Source organism: Bison bison, unplaced genomic scaffold (genome assembly GCF_000754665.1).
Source record: "Bison bison bison isolate TAMUID 2011002044 unplaced genomic scaffold, Bison_UMD1.0 scf7180017864531, whole genome shotgun sequence".
Classification (NCBI taxonomy): domain Eukaryota; kingdom Metazoa; phylum Chordata; class Mammalia; order Artiodactyla; family Bovidae; genus Bison; species Bison bison.
The window spans coordinates 5,554,935-5,573,560 of NW_011495081.1; the positions used below are offsets into that span (position 1 = coordinate 5,554,935).

The 18,626-nt window shown below is 37.0% G+C and overlaps 1 protein-coding gene across 1 annotated transcript in view; it reads right to left on the reverse strand.

Moving 5' to 3' along the window:
- The window catches only part of DCDC5 (doublecortin domain containing 5), a 405,912-nt gene that overhangs the window by 210,520 nt on the left and 176,766 nt on the right, over positions 1–18,626 (reverse strand). Inside the window, exons 6-9 of the mRNA XM_010831800.1 lie at positions 16,959–17,060; positions 13,445–13,608; positions 10,244–10,369; positions 7,497–7,602 (exon numbers count right to left, since the gene is read on the reverse strand). Of these exons, the coding sequence (XP_010830102.1) occupies positions 7,497–7,602; positions 10,244–10,369; positions 13,445–13,608; positions 16,959–17,060 (498 nt within the window). The remainder of the gene's footprint in view (positions 1–7,496; positions 7,603–10,243; positions 10,370–13,444; positions 13,609–16,958; positions 17,061–18,626) is intronic.

Genomic DNA, 18,626 nt, shown 5'->3' on the forward strand with positions numbered 1-18,626 from the left:
CAACTGGAATCCATCACCTCCACTAGCTTTGTTTGTAGTGATTCCTAAGGCCCACTTGACTTTGGACTCCAGGATGTCTGGCTCTAGGTGAGTGATCACACCATCGTGGTTATCTGGGTCATGAAGATCTTTTTTGTATAGTTCTTCTGTGTATTCTTGCCACCTCTTCTTAATATCTTCTGCTTCTGTTAGGTCCATACCATTTCTGTCCTTTTTTGTGCCCATCTTTCCATGAAATGTTCCCTTGGTATCTCTATTTTCTTGAAGAGATCTCTAGTCTTTCCCATTCTATTGTTTTCCTCTATTTCTTTGCATTGTTCACTTAGGAAGGCTTTCTTATCTCTTCTTTCTATTCTTTGGAATTCTGCATTCAGATGCAGATCTTTCCTTTTCTCCTTTGCCTTTTCTCATTCTCCTTCATATTTAATAAACTTTACCTCCTACCTATATAATCACTTTCCCTGAAAAAGCATGCTAACTTTAAGTACTAATATTTATTTGTATGGGATTATGAGAATATATCAACTTATGCTTTAAACTTAGTAAATAATATTGCTTCAGTAACAATTTAAATAATTTTCTAATATTGAAATGTCTAACTCTTTGCTAACACTAGATTTTGAGTAGCAAATGTTTTTTTAAAAAACAAAAGTTAAATGATAATTTAAAAGGTGATGTTTTACAAGTGTGAACAGGCAATAACAAAAGGGTATGACTAATACATTTGATAATTATTCTATGATGGACGAAAATGTCATATGACTCATATACATGAAAATAAAAATTTAAAAATATAGTAACCCCATCACATAAGCAGATTTGACTTAGAGTTCTTTGACGATTTATTCCCCAGTTAGCCAGTAGTGACTGAATTCTAGATGGGAATTTCTCACAGTTTCTGAACATTGATAAACTATGTTCTACTAATCCACTCCCCACAGGACTCAGCATTTAAAGTAGCACGCTTAGTCAACCTCCTAACTCCAAGTTGCCATCACACTCAGAACTCTCCTTTGCAACTGGGAAGAAGATTGTTTTGACTGGAATTAGTCAGACAGAAGAACCGTACTGCCAACTGCTTCTTTGTACAGCACCTGCTGCCAGTGCCTAAATTCTTGTTATCTGCACAACATGGTTTAATCTTTTAACAGTTGGTTTATTGGTGAAGAGTGAAGGGGTCCTTTGTGTCTGTCTTGGGTTGGCACCCAGTATTAACACCATGCTGTTCTCTAAGAGATATTTTGCTGGACGGTTCCCAAGTGATTCTACATAGACCAGACAGAGCCAGGCCCACTAACTCAGCTTCATTTAATGTTATTTAAAAAAAAAAGTCCTGCCAATTCGGGGTTCTAATACACTTAAAATTGACAATGGCCATTAAATTCTCTTCATGATGTCACCTACTTTTTCCTTTTTAATTTAATCTGATAGCTTAGCTTTAGACGAAATGTTTAGGAAGGTGGGGGAGACAGATTTTGAAATTCAGAAAGTGCTCTGACAACCTACAACATAATATGCCATATGTGTCTCTGATGTGTGTGTGTGTGTGAGTGTGTACATGTGCACAAGTGCATGCGTGAGCATGTGTATAATAGCACTGATGCTGACACAGGTCTCCAAATATATACCATAACATGTGTAATTAGAAAACCTTTTAAAGTCTTGTTGAGAATCAAAAAAAAAAAAAAAAGAAATTTTCTTTTATTCTTTTGAATACCTACAAACATAGCTTCCCTTAAGTGACCATTATGATTTTGCTTTTCTGAATAAACTGTGCTGATACAGATGATGCCAGTGATAAAAAATGAGGCATATATGTACTGGGCCAGTTAAAATTTCTTGTTTAATTTTCTTTCCCCAAACTACCAATGAAAGTGGAGTACACTTCAAAATTCCTGTGCAATTTCAAAGTAATAAGGTCTCTTCCTGCAGATCTACTGAGGAACAAGTGTAAGACGATGAAATTTTTTGTGAAAAAGGGAGCTCATAGGCCACAACCTTCATTCTAAAAATATTTTTATTCTAGATAGAATTTTATAAGATTTTTTCCTTTTGATAGTTATTTTAGGACCAAGTTGGGGGCTCAGATGGTAAAGAATCTGCCTGCAATGCAGGAGACCTGGGTTTGATTCCTGGGTTGGGAAGATCCCCTGGAGGAGGAAATAGCAACCCACTCCAGTATTCTTACCAGGACAATCGTATGGACAGAGAATCCTAGCAGGCTACAGTCCAAGGAGTTGCAGAGTTGGACATGACTGAGTGACTAACACTTTAACATTAAATAATTTACTATACAAATTAAAATCACACCTACAAAAAATGTTCTAAAATCTCTTTCCTCATCCCCTTGATATTCATACTTATTGTTTTCATTCTCTAAATCTATAAACTGATCAATCCACCTACCTCTAAGACCAAGAACTAGAAAAACTGAAAAGCAGAAATATTAGTGAGCTCATAATTATGCTGTGGTATTGGAGAAGACTCTTGAGAGTCCCTTAGACTGCAAGGAGATTAAACCAGTCAATCTTAAAGGAAATCAACGTTGAATATACACTGGAAGGACTGATGCTGAAGCTGAAGCTCCAGTACTTTGGCCACCTGATGTGAAGAGCCAACTCATCTGAAAAGACCCTGTTGCTGGGAAAGATTGAAGGCAGGAGGAGAAGGGGGTGACAGAGGATGAGATGGTTGGATAGCATCATCGACTCAATGAACATGAGTTTGAGCAAACTCCAGGAGATAGTAAAAGACAGGGAAGCCTGGCTTGCTGCAGTCCATGGGGTTGTAAAGAGTTGGACATGACTGAGCAATGGAACAACAACATAATTATGAAACTGAACAACCAAAATATCTAGTATTTAGGTGTGCAGTCCTCAACAGATTCCAGCTATAGGTCTAAAAATAAGGAAGGGATTTGGAATTTCATTAAAAGTCCAGTATCCCATTCTAAGGGCAACAAATTCAAAATTGAGATTAAAAATTGCATTTTCTCCAGTATAAATTATCTGAAAAAATATTATTTATTGATGACTTGCTCTCCAAAGAAATAGGACAGTAAAGAATTGTCTACCTTTTCCTAGCCTCTTTTTTGACATATAGAATAATATATTCTTCTGGCATCCATGATTGTTGAATTTACAAGTAAACTTATAATCAACATGCCATAATTCTAAAATCATAACTTGGTGTTTTGCTTACTGTTTCTATACTAGTAATTGTTTCTAATGTTCTGTTGATGTCTGATCATACCAAAAGGCTAGGATCAAAATCAGTTTCCTTGTCTTTTTGACAGAATATGCTGCTGCTGCTAAGTCATTTCAGTCGTGTCCGACTCTGTGCAACCCCACAGACGGCGGCCCACCAGGCTCCCCCATCCCTGGGATTCTCCAGGCAAGAACACTGGAGTGAGTTGCCATTTCCTTCTCCATTGACAGAATATAAGACCTGCCAAATGCTGGAGTGTATTTTTCTGCTATGTTTTCCCATAAATAAGCTATTCTTCTCAGGAATATTTTTTTTATTAACTACCATGAAGTTTGTATCTCATCCATTTCATGGAAACATATAAGTATATTGCCCTTAAACTAGTGCAATCAAAAAGTGTTGCCAACTTAAGTAACAATAGAACTGTTGAAAGATGTTTTCACCGGAATTCTCCATGTGTAGTAGATTTCAAATCTTTTTTTGAAATGGATAAAAGAGCAACAGGTTGTAATTGTCAGCATTATATCTGCCTTCCACATTACTAATAGGGATTACATGTTCCAAATTTTTCTCTGTAGGAAAGGTTTTACTTGTCAATACGAGATTTAAAAGAACAGTCGGGGTTGGGCACTGATACCTCTATCTCAAGCCAATTTGAAAACGTATGCAGCAAGAGTATCGGCTTTTGCCTCCCTCCTCTCTATCCCTGTTGTAATCCTCTTAGTGTCCTCCTTTACTGTGATGAGCATCAAGATTCTACAATAAAATGCCCTCTAGATACCCATGACCTCTGCCTGAATCTCTCTTAAAAGTGCTCCTTTTCAAGTTATTAAATTGCTATTTCCAATGCACTGATCACCTCTGTATATAACTGGAGACATTTTTCTGAAAGGATTTCAAAGGTTTCACAGCTAAGGGAAACTTTCTTTGAAAGTGTCTCTTTACTATCCAGTTTATCACTATTTTGACTGAGCTGAAATTTTATTCAAAACCAATTTCTTCTTCTAAAAATACAGTAGTGTACAAACTTGCAGGATGAGGTCTTTTCTCACTTTCACTAAATCATTAGAACAAATTAATAGTGATAAAATAACTATTGGTTTTTATTTTCTCATTTTTCAACATTACAAAATATAGTTTTCTTTCAAAGTTCTACTTGGGTTTAAAATCAAAGAGAGAGGCCTTTCTAGTTCTTTTCCTCTGACATTTCCTCTTCACTATCCTTTTTTTCCCCCTCAGGTTTGACCTGGTTTCTATTGAATGAGTTAATTAACTAGAGAAATCAGTTCCACTCAGCTAACTCTGAGCACCTAGATACTATAGCAGAGACAAGAATGATCAGAATGCTCTTTGGTTCTAAAAATTTCTAATCTGCAAGGCAGGGGTAGGAGGATAAGATAAAGATCTCCCAAGATATCTTCCTAACACAGGATCAAATCACATCTGCCTCTGCTTGAATGTTTCCAATGGCTCTGTATTTTCTACAGAACAACATCCATTTGAATGAAGATCCTTTATGATATGATACCAATAATCTCAGTGGAATCTACCATTTTGTTCTACTCTAATGTGAGCTAAAATATGCCCAAACTTGGAACAATGATTGACTTCAAATCATCAAAAAATGTTGCAAGAGGAACAGAACAGAGTCAGTGTCATTATAAAGGGTATAGAATGGATGCAACAGGGGTATCAAGGTCAGAAACATCATATCTGGTTTGGGGGTGGGGTTGCAGTAAAGAAAGATTTTATGAAGCAGGCACAAATCAGATAAGGCTAGAATGATGGGCAGGATTTCAATAAGCATCAGTTGAATGCCAACTATATGCCAGTACCATGCTAGGATATGGCATAAGGGTGTCAGAGAAGGTGGGGGTTGGTGACAAAGAAAGAAAGGTTGAATTCCAGGCAGAGGGATTCATGTGGGCATAATAACAGAAATCATGGACTCAGAAAACAACAAATGAACAATTTAGCTTGGCTAACACACAAAGAACATATTAGAGAATAGTGAGCCTTAAAAGAGATTATGGCTAAATTTAAAAAATCATTCATGAAAACGTATTGTGTACCTGCTCTATATCCAAGACTTTGTTCCAGCACTCATGAACGCATAGATGAGTAAGACATAAAATCTGTATCCAAAGAATTATCAGTTTAGTGGAAGAGAAAGACACAAAAGCAAGTGCCTTTACCAAAACACAAACTCTAAGAACAATTTTCAAAGTGTGAAAAGGAGTTCTGGGGTCACAAAATATAACTTGAAGTTAAATTTCTCTGGAGGATCTGAGAAGGCTTCATGGATAAAGAAGAAATTGAAGAAAGCCTTAAAAAGTAAATAGTAATGGAGGGATTGTATCCTAGCAAAGAACAACACATGGAATGGCACAAGTAAACCGAAGTGTAAATCATGTAGGGGACTCCGTTTATTAGCTCCGACTGTACGGTCAGGTACACAAAGATCAAGAAACGGAGAGGATTGAAAAGACAAAGTGGGGGAAGACTGGAGATGAATCATGGAGATCAATGAAGGCCAGATGATGATATGAATAATAGGCAATGGTTAGGTATATAAGTTTTTGAGAAAATAAAGCTACAGCAAAAAAAAAAAAAAGCTAAAAAAGAATGCCAACAGGATCAGAGAACTATGGCAAATAAACCTTAATGTCACTGAATATAAAATACAAAATGCATTAATTCTTAGGACACCATTCAACTTACATTTATTTTCTAAATTTGCTCAGAAACAGGACTAGAAATAATTGTTTATTTTACTCTAGCTTTACAATTATACAATTTAGCTTCACATATACCTTGAAACAACTAACGTTTTTGGTATAAATTTTGACATAAAAGACTGAATGAGCAACATGGAGAAATTGAAAAACAGCAGGTTGGGACAATGTGTCTTTTGCATTATCTCTCACAAAGAAAGGGCCCAAACTAGTTAACAAGAAGCCCTGCTTTCTCTGAGCGTCTCTGTCTCTGTGGGTACTTTTTGGTTTTGATTTCACGAATTCAATGGCAACCCACTCCAGTACTCTTGCCTGGAAAATCCCATGGGCGGAGGAGCCTGGTAGGCTGCAGTCCATGGGGTCGCTAAGAGTTGGACACGACTGAGCAACTTCACTTTCACTTTTCACTTTCATGCATTGGAGAAGGAAATGGCAACCTACTCCAGTGTTCTTGCCTGGAGAATCCCAGGGACGGGGGAGCCTGCTGGGCTGCCGTCTATGGGGTCGCACAGAGTCGGACACGACTGGAGCGACTTAGCAGCAGCAGCAGTATGCAGCTGAAATGAACAACCCTACGTAACTCAACCAACTGAGAAAAAGAAAAGAGTTACTCCTTCTTTAGAGACAGGAGTAATCAATAATAATTAATTACAAATAATTATAAAATGTGTTTCATAGCTCACAGGCAGAAAAAATTCTTTACTGAAAGATAAATTTCTAAAGTAAATTAATGAAGAGACCTTCTGGATTGTGTTATAAGTACAGCTTTCTGAAGAACTTGTGCTACTTAGATACATTGACCCATAGAAAATATAGATCAGATTCTAGAGTATAAAAATATGAGCCATCTTAAAGAATTTCTTAAACAAATGCAACTTATTAATGTAGTTGGTATAAAGAAAATATGCTGAACAATTATACTTAAATGATGTAATACAAGTAGAATATTTCTTAGGTAGAAATGATATATATTGGTACAGTTTTTTTTTTTTCTTCCTGTTCTTTTTCAAATTCTTTTCCCATTCAGGTTATTACAGAACATTGAGCAGAGTTCCCTGTACTATACAGTATGTCTTTGTTGGTCACTTATTTTAAATATAGCAGTGTATACATGTCGATGTCAAACTCCCACCTTACCCCTTCCTCTAACCCTTCTCAATATTGGTTCAGTTTCAAAGTGCTTAAGTAACGGGGTGGCACTAGTGGTAAATAAAGAACCTGCCTGCCAATGCAGAAGAACATAAGAGACACAGGTTCAATCCCTGGGTTGGGAAGATCCCCTGGAGGAGGGCATGGCCTCCCATTCCAGTAATCTTGCCTGGAGAATCCCATGGACAGAGGAGCCTGGTGGGCTACAGTCCATGGGGTCTCAAAGATTCAGACAGGACTGAAGCGACTTCACATGCATGCACGCAGAGCATAATACTTGCCCCTAACATTTGTAAAATAATTTACAGTTTTCCAAAATTTCACAAATATCTACCCAGTCACCACGTATTGACTGAGTGTCCAATACATAAAATATTCTTATCAAGAACAACAAATAATTCTGACCTTGTTCTGTAGGAAACTGTTCTCCATGTCCACCTTTTCAAATTGATCAGGTACCTGTTGACTGGTGCCACTGAAGTTAATTGGAAATCCATCACAAATGTCCCAACTAAGAAAACAAAATATGTAATTGTTCTTATTAGAATAAAATGAGTTTTAGCACTCTTTAATCTATTAGTATGATAATTTATACATCTTACTCTTCTAGTGAGAGAAAAACCAATGTATAGTCTATAATCTTTCTAAACAGTAATTTATAAAGTATCCTGGTAGCTATAATTGGGAAAAGGAAGGCTTTAAATTTTTTCCTTGCTATTATTTATGATATTGGGGGGACCCAATGCCTAGTTAATTATTAACATAACAAAGAAACAAAAAATTTTTAATCTTACAGAATCACTCACAGTGGAGATCATCTTCATTGTTAAAGTTATCGTAAATATACTGATCTATAATAATAAAGCATGCTTTTATATTTATAATGTTTGTATACAGAATATTAGCTTGGTATTTTTAAGAGAGCCTTTTAAAAGGCAGCACAGTCTAGAGAGTACATAGATGAATCACAAACTAGAGGGGCTGGCTTCATTCTTAACTCAGCCAAATTACTTATTTTAATAGTGAGTCCATTCTTACCCTAAAGAAAGTTGCGGCTCAACACTGCTATGTTAAGATATACCATACAGCATGCTATTCAACAAAAAGCAGTTCTAGAAATGGTGATGGTAGTTTTCTTTCAATAGTCTGAGAAATATAAGTAAGGGCATGATGACTAAGATCTCAAATGATCCATTTCAGAGTATAGAAAGAAAGTTCAAATGGAATCCAAAAATTAAGTAAATTATCTTCAAACTAGTTCATGTTCAATAAAGGCAGTTTCACATTTTTATATTTAGGGAATCAGATTTAATTTAAATCCATTCATTAAAGCAGTATTCATTGCACTTGAAGAAGTAAAATAAAGAAGCAATACATAAATTAAAAATTAAACTCATAGCTAAAAACCAAAGGGAAAGGCAAATTTAACAGCTTAGAGAAAGATTATCACACATGAAATAAATCTTCTCATAAATGAAAATGCTTTTAATAAAGAGTGCTGAGTTATTTTCTATCCATAAAGAGAAAGAAAACAAGGCAGAACATTATAATCTTGTCTAGAAACTGCAGGCAGCCATTGGGGGATAGAGAAGATCAAAGAGTCTGTCTTTTTAGACATACTTAGCAATAGGTTGTTGGAGAAGGAAATGGCAACCCACTCCAGTTTTCTTGCCTGGAGAATCCCAGGGACAGAGGAGCCCGGTGGGCTGCCGTCTATAGGGTCGCACAGAGTCGGACACAGCTGAAGTGACTTAGCAGCAGCAGCAGCAATAGGTTTACATTAGCTCGACTGACTGACCTCATCAGACTGCTTTTGGTTCTCTAGGTCTGTCCTCTATTTCAGCTTTTTCACCACTATATTAAAGAAAGTTGTAACTGGTTAAATTACAAAATATCAAGTTAGATGGGACTTTATAGATAGGTCACCTAATCCAACATAGTGTCAGCATCATGCTGCCGTATTCAATATGGTAGCCACAAGCCACATATGCCTACTTAAATGAAAATTGGTTTAATTTAAACAAAATTTAAAATTCAGTTTCTCAGTCACACTAGTCATATTTCAAGTGCTCAATGGCCACAAATTCTGATTCCATCATCATAGAAAGTACTACTAGGCAGTGCTAGGTAGTGGTTATCTATCTCAGTTCCTAAGAAAGACAACCTGGGTTAGAATCCTCGTACATCATGTACAAGTCGTGTGGCTGGGAAAATGCCCTTCTGGGCCTCAGTTTCTGCCTCTATAAAAATGGAGTAATAATAGCCTAATAAGCAATGGCACCCCACTCCAGTACTTTTGCCTGGAAAATCCCACGGACGGAGGAGCCTGGAAGGCTGCAGTCCATGGGGTCGATAGAGTCGGACATGACTGAGCGACTTCACTTTCACTTTTCACTTTCATGCATTGGAGAAGGAAATGGCAACCCACTCCAGTGTTCTTGCCTGGAGAATCCCAGAGACGGGGGAGCCTGGTGGGCTGCCGTCTATGGGGTCACACAGAGTTGGATACGACTGAAGCGACTTAGCAGCAGCAGCAGCAGCAGCAGGATTAAAATAATTATTTTGCAGATTAAATATGCTCTCATCCAATTCATTTATTAATAGAACCGTGCCTGGCCTATGGTCAACAATCAGTAACTGCTGGGTTTTATCATTAACCCATAGGAAACTGATACCTGTCTGCTCATGGACAATCACGAGTAGATACGGGTCCAGTGCCTGGATCTAACTCCCGCTCTTCTGCGCACTATGCCTCCAGGGTAGTGCTTTCATCTCTAATTTATCATCATCAAATGAGATGCTTAAATATGAACACTCACGTAAAAGAACTCATTATTTACTATTTTAATAATTCCATTTAAAATTGTTAGTCTAAAAAAATCCCCTGCAAACAGTTTTTACATTTCAAATAAAATCATTAACTTTGCAAAGCAGAAGACTATACTCTGCTCATTGTCCCATGTGTTTTCTAAAACTCCAGGGAACTTAATGGCAAGTCTTCAACAGCTCATGATATCATGAAATAAGTCAATAAAATAAATGATTGTTTATTTAAGATGATTTAAGTAACATCTTTTAGTGTTTAAATCTCTCACTCTGGGAAAACTGAATTAGGCGATTCAAATTGCTTAATCAAGAACTTGTTAATTTACTTGTCACATCCAGGTAGCAGAAGGGCATTAGGGTCCAAGAAGGTTTTATATACAACTGTAATGCCACCTCTGGCGAATGCAGTCACCTGGTCAAAAGTCAAACCCAAAACAGGGTTCAGTGGAGATCTGGAAAATGGAAAAACAAAAATCAAATATATCTGTAAAATTATACAAACTCTAAACTTTGAGTATAGATAGTCAATAAAACATGCATTCCCATGTCAAATAACATCCAGAAATAAGTGAATTTCCTACTATACAGCCCTATTGTTGGTATTTTATACTGATACCTGACATGCACATTTTAGTTTGATTTATAATATGCCTAGGATAGTTGCAACACATAAATGTTTCAAATGTTGCACATTTAAAAAAATTATTTCAATAATAAAACAAAGCATATAGTTGAGAAAAAGAATCAACTGTCAGCCTTGTAATGTTCATTTTTCATGTATAACTACAATGCAATATACCCATAATAATCTTTGAAGCCTATAATTAAATTAAACTTTCGTATCTGGCTACAAACAGCTATGTTTTGTAAGCTCAGTAAATGCTATGCTGACTTGATTTTTCATATTACATACTATTAGGTATATTACTTTAGGTTAATTTAATTATGTAAAAATTAAAATCATGGGAAAAGATCTTAAGTAAAAAGAATGGCAACTATGTCAATTGTGAGCCATTTTGTTTTTGAAATTAGTGACAAACACTGCTATTTACCTTTAGAATCACAGGGCTCTCTCACCTCCCCTGTGTAGTATTTCCAAAAATATTTAAACTGAATATAATCATGAGAAAACACTCAGACAAGTCTAGAATGTGAGGCACTATACAAGAAAAGTGTCTGAACTCTTCAAAAAGAAAACCATTATCATGAAAAATAAAACAAAAGATAGGAGAATATTTTAGATTAAAGAGAACTAAAGAAAATAACTAAATGCAACAGATGACGCTTATCTGGATACTGGATTACAAAAAAGCTCTAAAGCATATTTTGGGTAGTTTGATTACATGTTGGATGATATTATATTATTGTTGACTGTGTTAGATATTATAACAGGGACAGAGAAGAACTTTCTGTTCTTTAGTTATATGACCTATAACATTTAGGAGTAAAACTTTAGTGACTGGAGTTAATCCCAAACTGTTCAAAAGTGAGAGAAAGGAGATATAAAAGAGGCAAAAGAAATGCGGCAAAGTCTTTAATTGATGAACTTAGGTAAAGGATATATATAAATCTTCATTGTATCAAGTGTTCTGTGTACTGGACATTTTTCACAATAAAAACAACTAAAGAGCCTAAAGAGAGAAACCAAGTAAAAACAACTAAAGAGAGAAAACAACTAAAGGACTCAAAAGAGAAGCAGATATTGCCAAAATCTTCTGCAAATGAGTAATCAGACCTTGTATATCAACATGTATTAGACACATTAGAATTACTCCCTGAAAATGAATATCATTTTCTTAGTACATATTGTGCATTTTCTCAATATATTTTAAACTAGATGGAAATAACTTTTCTGATATTAATTTGGAAGTTTCAGTAGTAGCAAAATGCTATAATGGTTCCCTAGTGGTTTACACTGGATTCAAAATCAAATATATATGCATATATATTATGCTATTAAAATAGTAATGATATACAAATTACACATTTATAAATTCTACCAGCTATGACTCTCAGTTGATTTTAGAATATTTCAGATACTTAGCATTTTTTGTTACTCCATAAATATAATCTAGTTAACCAAGAACAAGTGTATGATCATATTAAAATACTGTATAATAGCAAACCTCATTAAAAACATCAAAATTAGTCATTGCTTTCACTTTAATAATGACATTTGAGTAGAAATTATGAGACGTATTTTATTAAAGCTTTTTCTTGTAGTTTGAAGAGCTTCCTAAATTATACAAGAATTCTTGCCACTTTAAAATTCATCACTATTCTTATCATTGTAAATATAATTCTCACAATGTAATTATGTTTTGAAATCTGCCTACATAGGAAAAGCGCCATTCCTTACAGGTATTTTTCAGTTTTATAAATTACACAGTATAGATACTATTAAGTATTTTAATTTTATTCCACTGAGAGAGATGAAATAGATTTTGCAATATGCTACCTATAACTAATTCTACCAAGGTTTCCCAAAACCCTCATGGATTTCTAAGCAGATTTGACTTTGATTATTAGAATATATAGTAAATCCAATCAGCTCCTAGTTTTCTCTATGCTATTTTATAATTAATATATGCTCAATTACATTCTACAAGCAAAATTATTTCTCTTATTTCTCCTGTTTTGTTTTACAGATAAAGAGCTGAACACAAAACAAAACAAAAAGATTAAAAGTAGGCAAAAAAGTGTGTTTAAGTTTCCTGACAAGCAGTTTCAGAGTTCATCTGGATGTGCCCTGTCAAAATATGCATAAATTTCCAAGATATTCCACACAACAGCCCGGCTCATCAATGCCTGTAGACTGCAGCCTTTTTCTTTTCTCAGAAACGCTGATAATTTTATGCAGGAATTTACCAATCTACAAAAATTTACACAATGCTCAGTAATAACCAGTAATTATTGTGGAATAATGCAAGGCGCTTTTGAGAAATATAACTTTGATAGGATAGGGCTTACAAGCTTTACCAATTTATCTTTAGCTGTCCTGTCATTGGTGCTTAAAAGGTTAAGACTTTATTTGTGAAAACAGAGAGAGATAGTGGGGAATCATGTTGTCTACAGCTTCATAAATCTTGCTTAAGATCCTTTTCAATTACCATCCATTTCTCCTTTAAAAAGGGACAAAAAAATAGAGGAGTGGAAGCAGGTCAGGGCAGTGTGCGACAACGACAGTGTGATGGGCTTGGGCCCCCTGTGGCGTTTCCATCTGCTATCATTAAGGTGACTACTCAGACATGAACAAATCCCACTTGCTGTGCTGACAGGCAGACTTCAAGAACTATGACAAGGCATTAAGACAGAAAGTCAGAGACAGAGAGGGAGAGAGAGAGATGTCATATCCCACAAACAATACTGCCTCATAAAAAAAAAAAAAAAAAAGCCCTGGAATTTTATTGGAAATTAAAATAATTTTCCCCCCATAAAAGGTGCTACCTGGCTTCTCAACTCTCCTTTTCCATTAGGTTGCCACAGAAAAATTGAACACAGACAGAGAATAAACACCTTGCTCCTACCTGTATGCTTTACCATAAGAGACCCAAATTTTTTGCTCATTCTTCAGCGAAAGCAGATTCTTAATTTCTTGACCGTGCTCATCAAAAAGCCGGATTGAAGAAAAATTGAGGCCTGGTGGGTGGATGGAAGAACCTTGAAGTCTTTGATGAATCTTGAGAAGTAACTGGTTGGGTCGGGGTGGGTGGGGAGGGATGAAGAAGGAAAAGAAATAAGGTAAAACGTGAACACCTGTAATAAACTGTCTCTCCTCTGTAACAAAGGAAGTCCAAACAAATGGTAATTAAATTCATATAGAATGTTAAAAGAAGTGTGAAATCACAGCGATGTTTAGCTCAGTGTAAAGTAACAAAATGAGCATGGGCTTTTAACCAGCAGGGGGTGCCACAGGCTTGTGATTGAGCTCTGACCCTTTGGCGCGGGGACTGAAAGCAGATGTGACAGTCCTACAGAAAGAGCATTTAGCTTCTACACACGGAAACGGTCCTCTCTGATAAGGGTTATGCTTTCCTTGTCCGAGCTGCACACTCTGTTGGGTCCTTCCAGAGGATGTTCAAGTTTTACAGTCAGCAGTCTCCCGTCCCCGGCTAACCTCAGGTAGCCAACGGCGGAACCATCCACCAGTGACAGGACAGCAAAAATAAACACAACTTTTAGCCTATGTTGCTTCATTTGGAAGACCTCATCCTGGATGTATCAATTAAGCGCTCTGCAGAAGCTTGCCAGGGGCTTCAATAATGAGTGCTTTCAGGTTGTAAATATAATGTAATTGAAGTGTGAAATATGAAATGCTATCGTTTAATATTTTAAATAATAGCATTGTCTGTTTGCTTCTGTCTTACATTTGAGATCTCTGGATTATCAAGATATTTCTAACTGAGGGCATATTTCAAATGAAAGTAAATCCAGCTGAACTGTGTTGGGCATGGAATTTTAAAAGATATTTTTCAAAATCACCCGTCACCTTTGTTTGAGTGTTTAGGCCTCTGCTCTCTTCCGTGCTGCGCCCCACACTATCCATCACTCTACTCCCCCCAACCTTCTGTCACAGGCTTCCTTTTTTTCTCTCCCTTGTCAGTTCTTGTGTCTCTCAATTTCTTGTTACTCTATAATCTCGGCAGGGATGCGGATGTAGTTGTAGCCTTTTCTTGCCTGGCTGCTGGTCAGGCTATCTTTTTTGCTCCTTCTATTAATTCCCATTGAACTGAAGGTATATTTGGATGTGCTAAATGCAGAGGCCCAGAGAAAAGGAGAGAAAGTTGAAAGCCTGTCATATATCCCTTCTTTCCTCACCAATTGGTTATAAGCTCTTAACCAAATATAAAATATTTTCTTTGACCTGCAACTATATCTATAGAAAGCCTCTAGATTTTGCGTGAATTAGGGATAAATAACCTTATCTCCCCCTGGAGAAGGAAATGGCAACCCACTAGTATTCTTGACTGGGAAATCCCATGGACAGAGGAGCCTGGTGGGCTGCAGTACATGGGGTCACAAGAGTTGGACATGACTGAGCGACTAAACCACCACCACCACCTCTCTGCTCACTGGAAAATACCCTGTTGCCGGGAGAGACTGAAGGCAAAAGAAGAAGAGGGTGGCAGAGGATGAGATGTTAGATAGTGATGATCACCAACTCAATAGACATGAGTTTGAGCAAGCTCCGGAAGTTGGTGATAGACAGGGAAGCCTGGCACGCTGCAGTCCACAGGGTCACAAAGAATTGGACACAACTGAGCCACTGAACAGAACTGATTCTCTTTATGAGTAGAATAAGTAAAAGCGTTAGAACAATAAAAATCTGTGTTTTGCTTTTTTTTCACTGGAACCACAAACAAGTTTTGGAATCTATGGATTATACTTATAAAGCCCTTACATTTATTTCTGTGTGGTCTCAGCCCTTGAGCTTAATTTTTGTGGCTTTGCTGTTATTTCAGAAAACATGTAATGTGGATCATTTTTTAAATCCCAGTGATTTTGCTTTACAGGCATCATCTTTTTTTACAGGGCAAGATATGAAAGATTTAAGGCCTGATCCAGGAGAGAAGTACACATAGAACAGGAGTGTGACGTGGAGAAGAGATATGAACACCTGACCACTTAACAAATGCACTTTCACAGGAGTTGCATTACAATCTCTATTTTCTCAACTTGGCAACACACTGCATTTTAGGTGTTCAAAGATGAGCATTCGACAGCCTACAGGAGGTAAGGCCTCAATGCCTTTCATCTCAAGGTCACTGGTGAGGGCTGGGCTATAGTGACCAAAAATTGTGATAATCTTCACCCGTTTATCTTTAAAGCTATCATCACCAGGCCTTTATAGGATAAAAATTTGTTCAGGGGCCTGAGAGGAGTGTGAAACATCTTAGGCTAGTGATTGAGGCAAGTGTGCATGAAGAGAACAGTTGTCCTTGGGTGTCACGAGGGCTCTCCCACACAGAGAACTTTATTATGCCCCTAGATAAAGGTTTCCCCCCAAGTTGTCTTGCATATAGAAGCAAATTACAGATCAATTTCAGTGTGCCATTAGCCAACAAAAGCTATCTACAGAATAATATCTTCCTGTGTAATCTAACATAAATGCCATCTTCAATTTTTTATACAAATAAAAATGGGAACTATTCTAATGTTGAAAAAGAGGGATTATAAGTACAGAATTCTGGGAAGGCTTTTGTATCATGGTGATTTCTATAGTCAGGGATGTGACGGTTAATAAAAAAAGACAAGACTCTTTATCCTTCTCTCTCTCTAATCAATCAAGGTAGCACTTCCCATCTCTTCTGAGCTCAGCTAATGATCGGATGATTAACTTTTGTGACTAACTATGAAGTGCAGGTAATGGATACCACCAGGGAGAGGTAGGACTGAGAGTGCTGAACTGAAGGGGAGGAAAAGGAGCAAGTTTCTGAGCAAAGGTCAAGCAACGGAGCCCAGAGCGCTGCTGAGCGCTCAGGCGAATAACCCCAATTTGTAAACAACAGGGTATTCAGTGTCCTTTCATGCCAGACAAAGACACAAAGTAAGGACCCTGAGCATGTCGGTTCTGCCTGAGAAACATCCCAATTGTCTGAAAAACAGGCAAAGGTAAGAATGCCTAAGATAAACCATCTGGACTTGCTCAAAATTAGCACAGGCAAAGACCAGGGCAGTGTGTTACCTGCCCAGGGTCTAGGGTTTGGAAATACCCTCCACCCAGAACACACCCTTCACTGGGTATCATGTCACTTCTTTTCAATGTGTGGACAAGAGGGCAATTCCAGAGTCCAGTATAGACAGATTTTCAAATAAAAGCATAATGAAGATTGAGATGCTATTAAGTAAGAGGCCAGGAGTTAATACTATACTAAAGCTGAGAACCTCTGGAATCCACAAGTTAAGTTTGAAATTATGAATCTTTACAGACCAGCAAATCATTGATCTTTTCTAAACAACGGTAAAGATGTAATTGCCTAAATTAACTACAAGTAACTTAGAGGACACTCATAGTCATCAATGGAAAGTCAGTAAACTCACTCTTTCCATCATGCAGCCAGCTTGAGTTGGGCTATTAGGCTCCAGATCTTTTTTACTGATACAAACAGAGATCTCTCCTGTATCTTTACCATTTTCAAATATCTGAAACATAAGCACATTCAGAATCAAAAAGAAATATATGCACACATAAACATACATATGAATACATATATAAACACAAGCAGTCCTGACTTTGCACAGTACATTGTTGACTGAAAGTCATGCATATGGGAACTGTGTAAAGCAAGGACGGCCTGTATGACCACATGCAAGTAACTGGCAATGAAAATCAACAAGACTAGAACAGTATAAAGGAAGGCCCTTGTTTCTCCTTCTGGTTTCAGTGTCCTTAACCTGACTGGCATTCCCCACAATCTTAAAATAGAAGAAAACACTGACATTAATGGAGGAATCACTGACTACACTGAATACTTCCATGGGGCAAGCGTCAGGGAAAGGTCAGCTGGCAACCAGTTAACTAGCTCATTTTATTCTTTTGAAAAAACATAAAGCCACAAATTGCATGAGGAATGCTTAATTTATATTTAAAATATATCAGTGTTCAGCTCATCTTTTGACTCACTGAAAGGAAATCCAACCTGACAAGTTTATTGCATAAAGGTACAGTGAGAGCCATCCATTTTAAGTGCATATATGCAGTAAGTTGCTGAGAACGGAGATAAAATTCAGAACATTGCATTATGCAACACTCAGCTGGAAAAAGAAAATGCTAGCTAACATTTTGGTCAAAGTATCCAAATAAACCAGTCCCAAAGGAAGGCCCCTCTAGAGTGAACACCATCCTCTGACCACTCTGAGGACCCATGTGGGGTGTGCAATTCACCAAGAAAGAAAGGAAGCAGGCCGGGAGAGACTTGATGAATAATTTAAATCCTTGCTTTTTACTGTATTTTTTTCTGAGAAGTTCTTTTATTCTCTTTCTGATAGATTTATCACATCAGAGTAGCCATTTTGTTCATTTCTAGGGCTATCTCCAGAGAAGATAATTTGGGAGAGTATCTTATTTAAAAATAAAGAAAAACCATCTGTTTCACTTTTGAGACAATTTCAGAGTTAATTACTCCTAACCTGATCTAGCAACAGTTAGAACTGGACATGGAACAACAGACTGGTTCCAAATGGGAAAAGGAGTACGCCAAGGCTGTATACTGTCACCCTGCTTATTTAACTTCTATGCAGAGTACATCATGAGAAATGCTGGGCTAGAAGAAGCACAAGCTGGAATCAAGATTGCTGGGAGAGATATCAATAACCTCAGATATGCAGATGACACCACCCTTATGGCAGAAAGTGAAGAGGAACTAAAAAGCCTCTTGATAAAAGTGAAAGAGGAGAATGAAAAAGTTGGCTTAAAGCTCAACATTCAGAAAATGAAGATCATGGCATCCGGTCCCATCACTTCATGGGAAATAGATGGGGAAACAGTGGAAACAGTGTCAGACTTCATTTTTGGGGGCTCCAAAATCACTGCAGATGGTGACTGCAGCCATGAAATTCAAAATGCTTAATCCTTGGAAGAAAAGTTATGACCAACCTAGATAGCATACTGAAAAGCAGAGACATTACTTTGCCAACAAAGGTCCGTCTAGTCAAGGCTATGGTTTTTCCAGTGGTCATGTATGGATGTGAGAGTTGGACTGTGAAGAA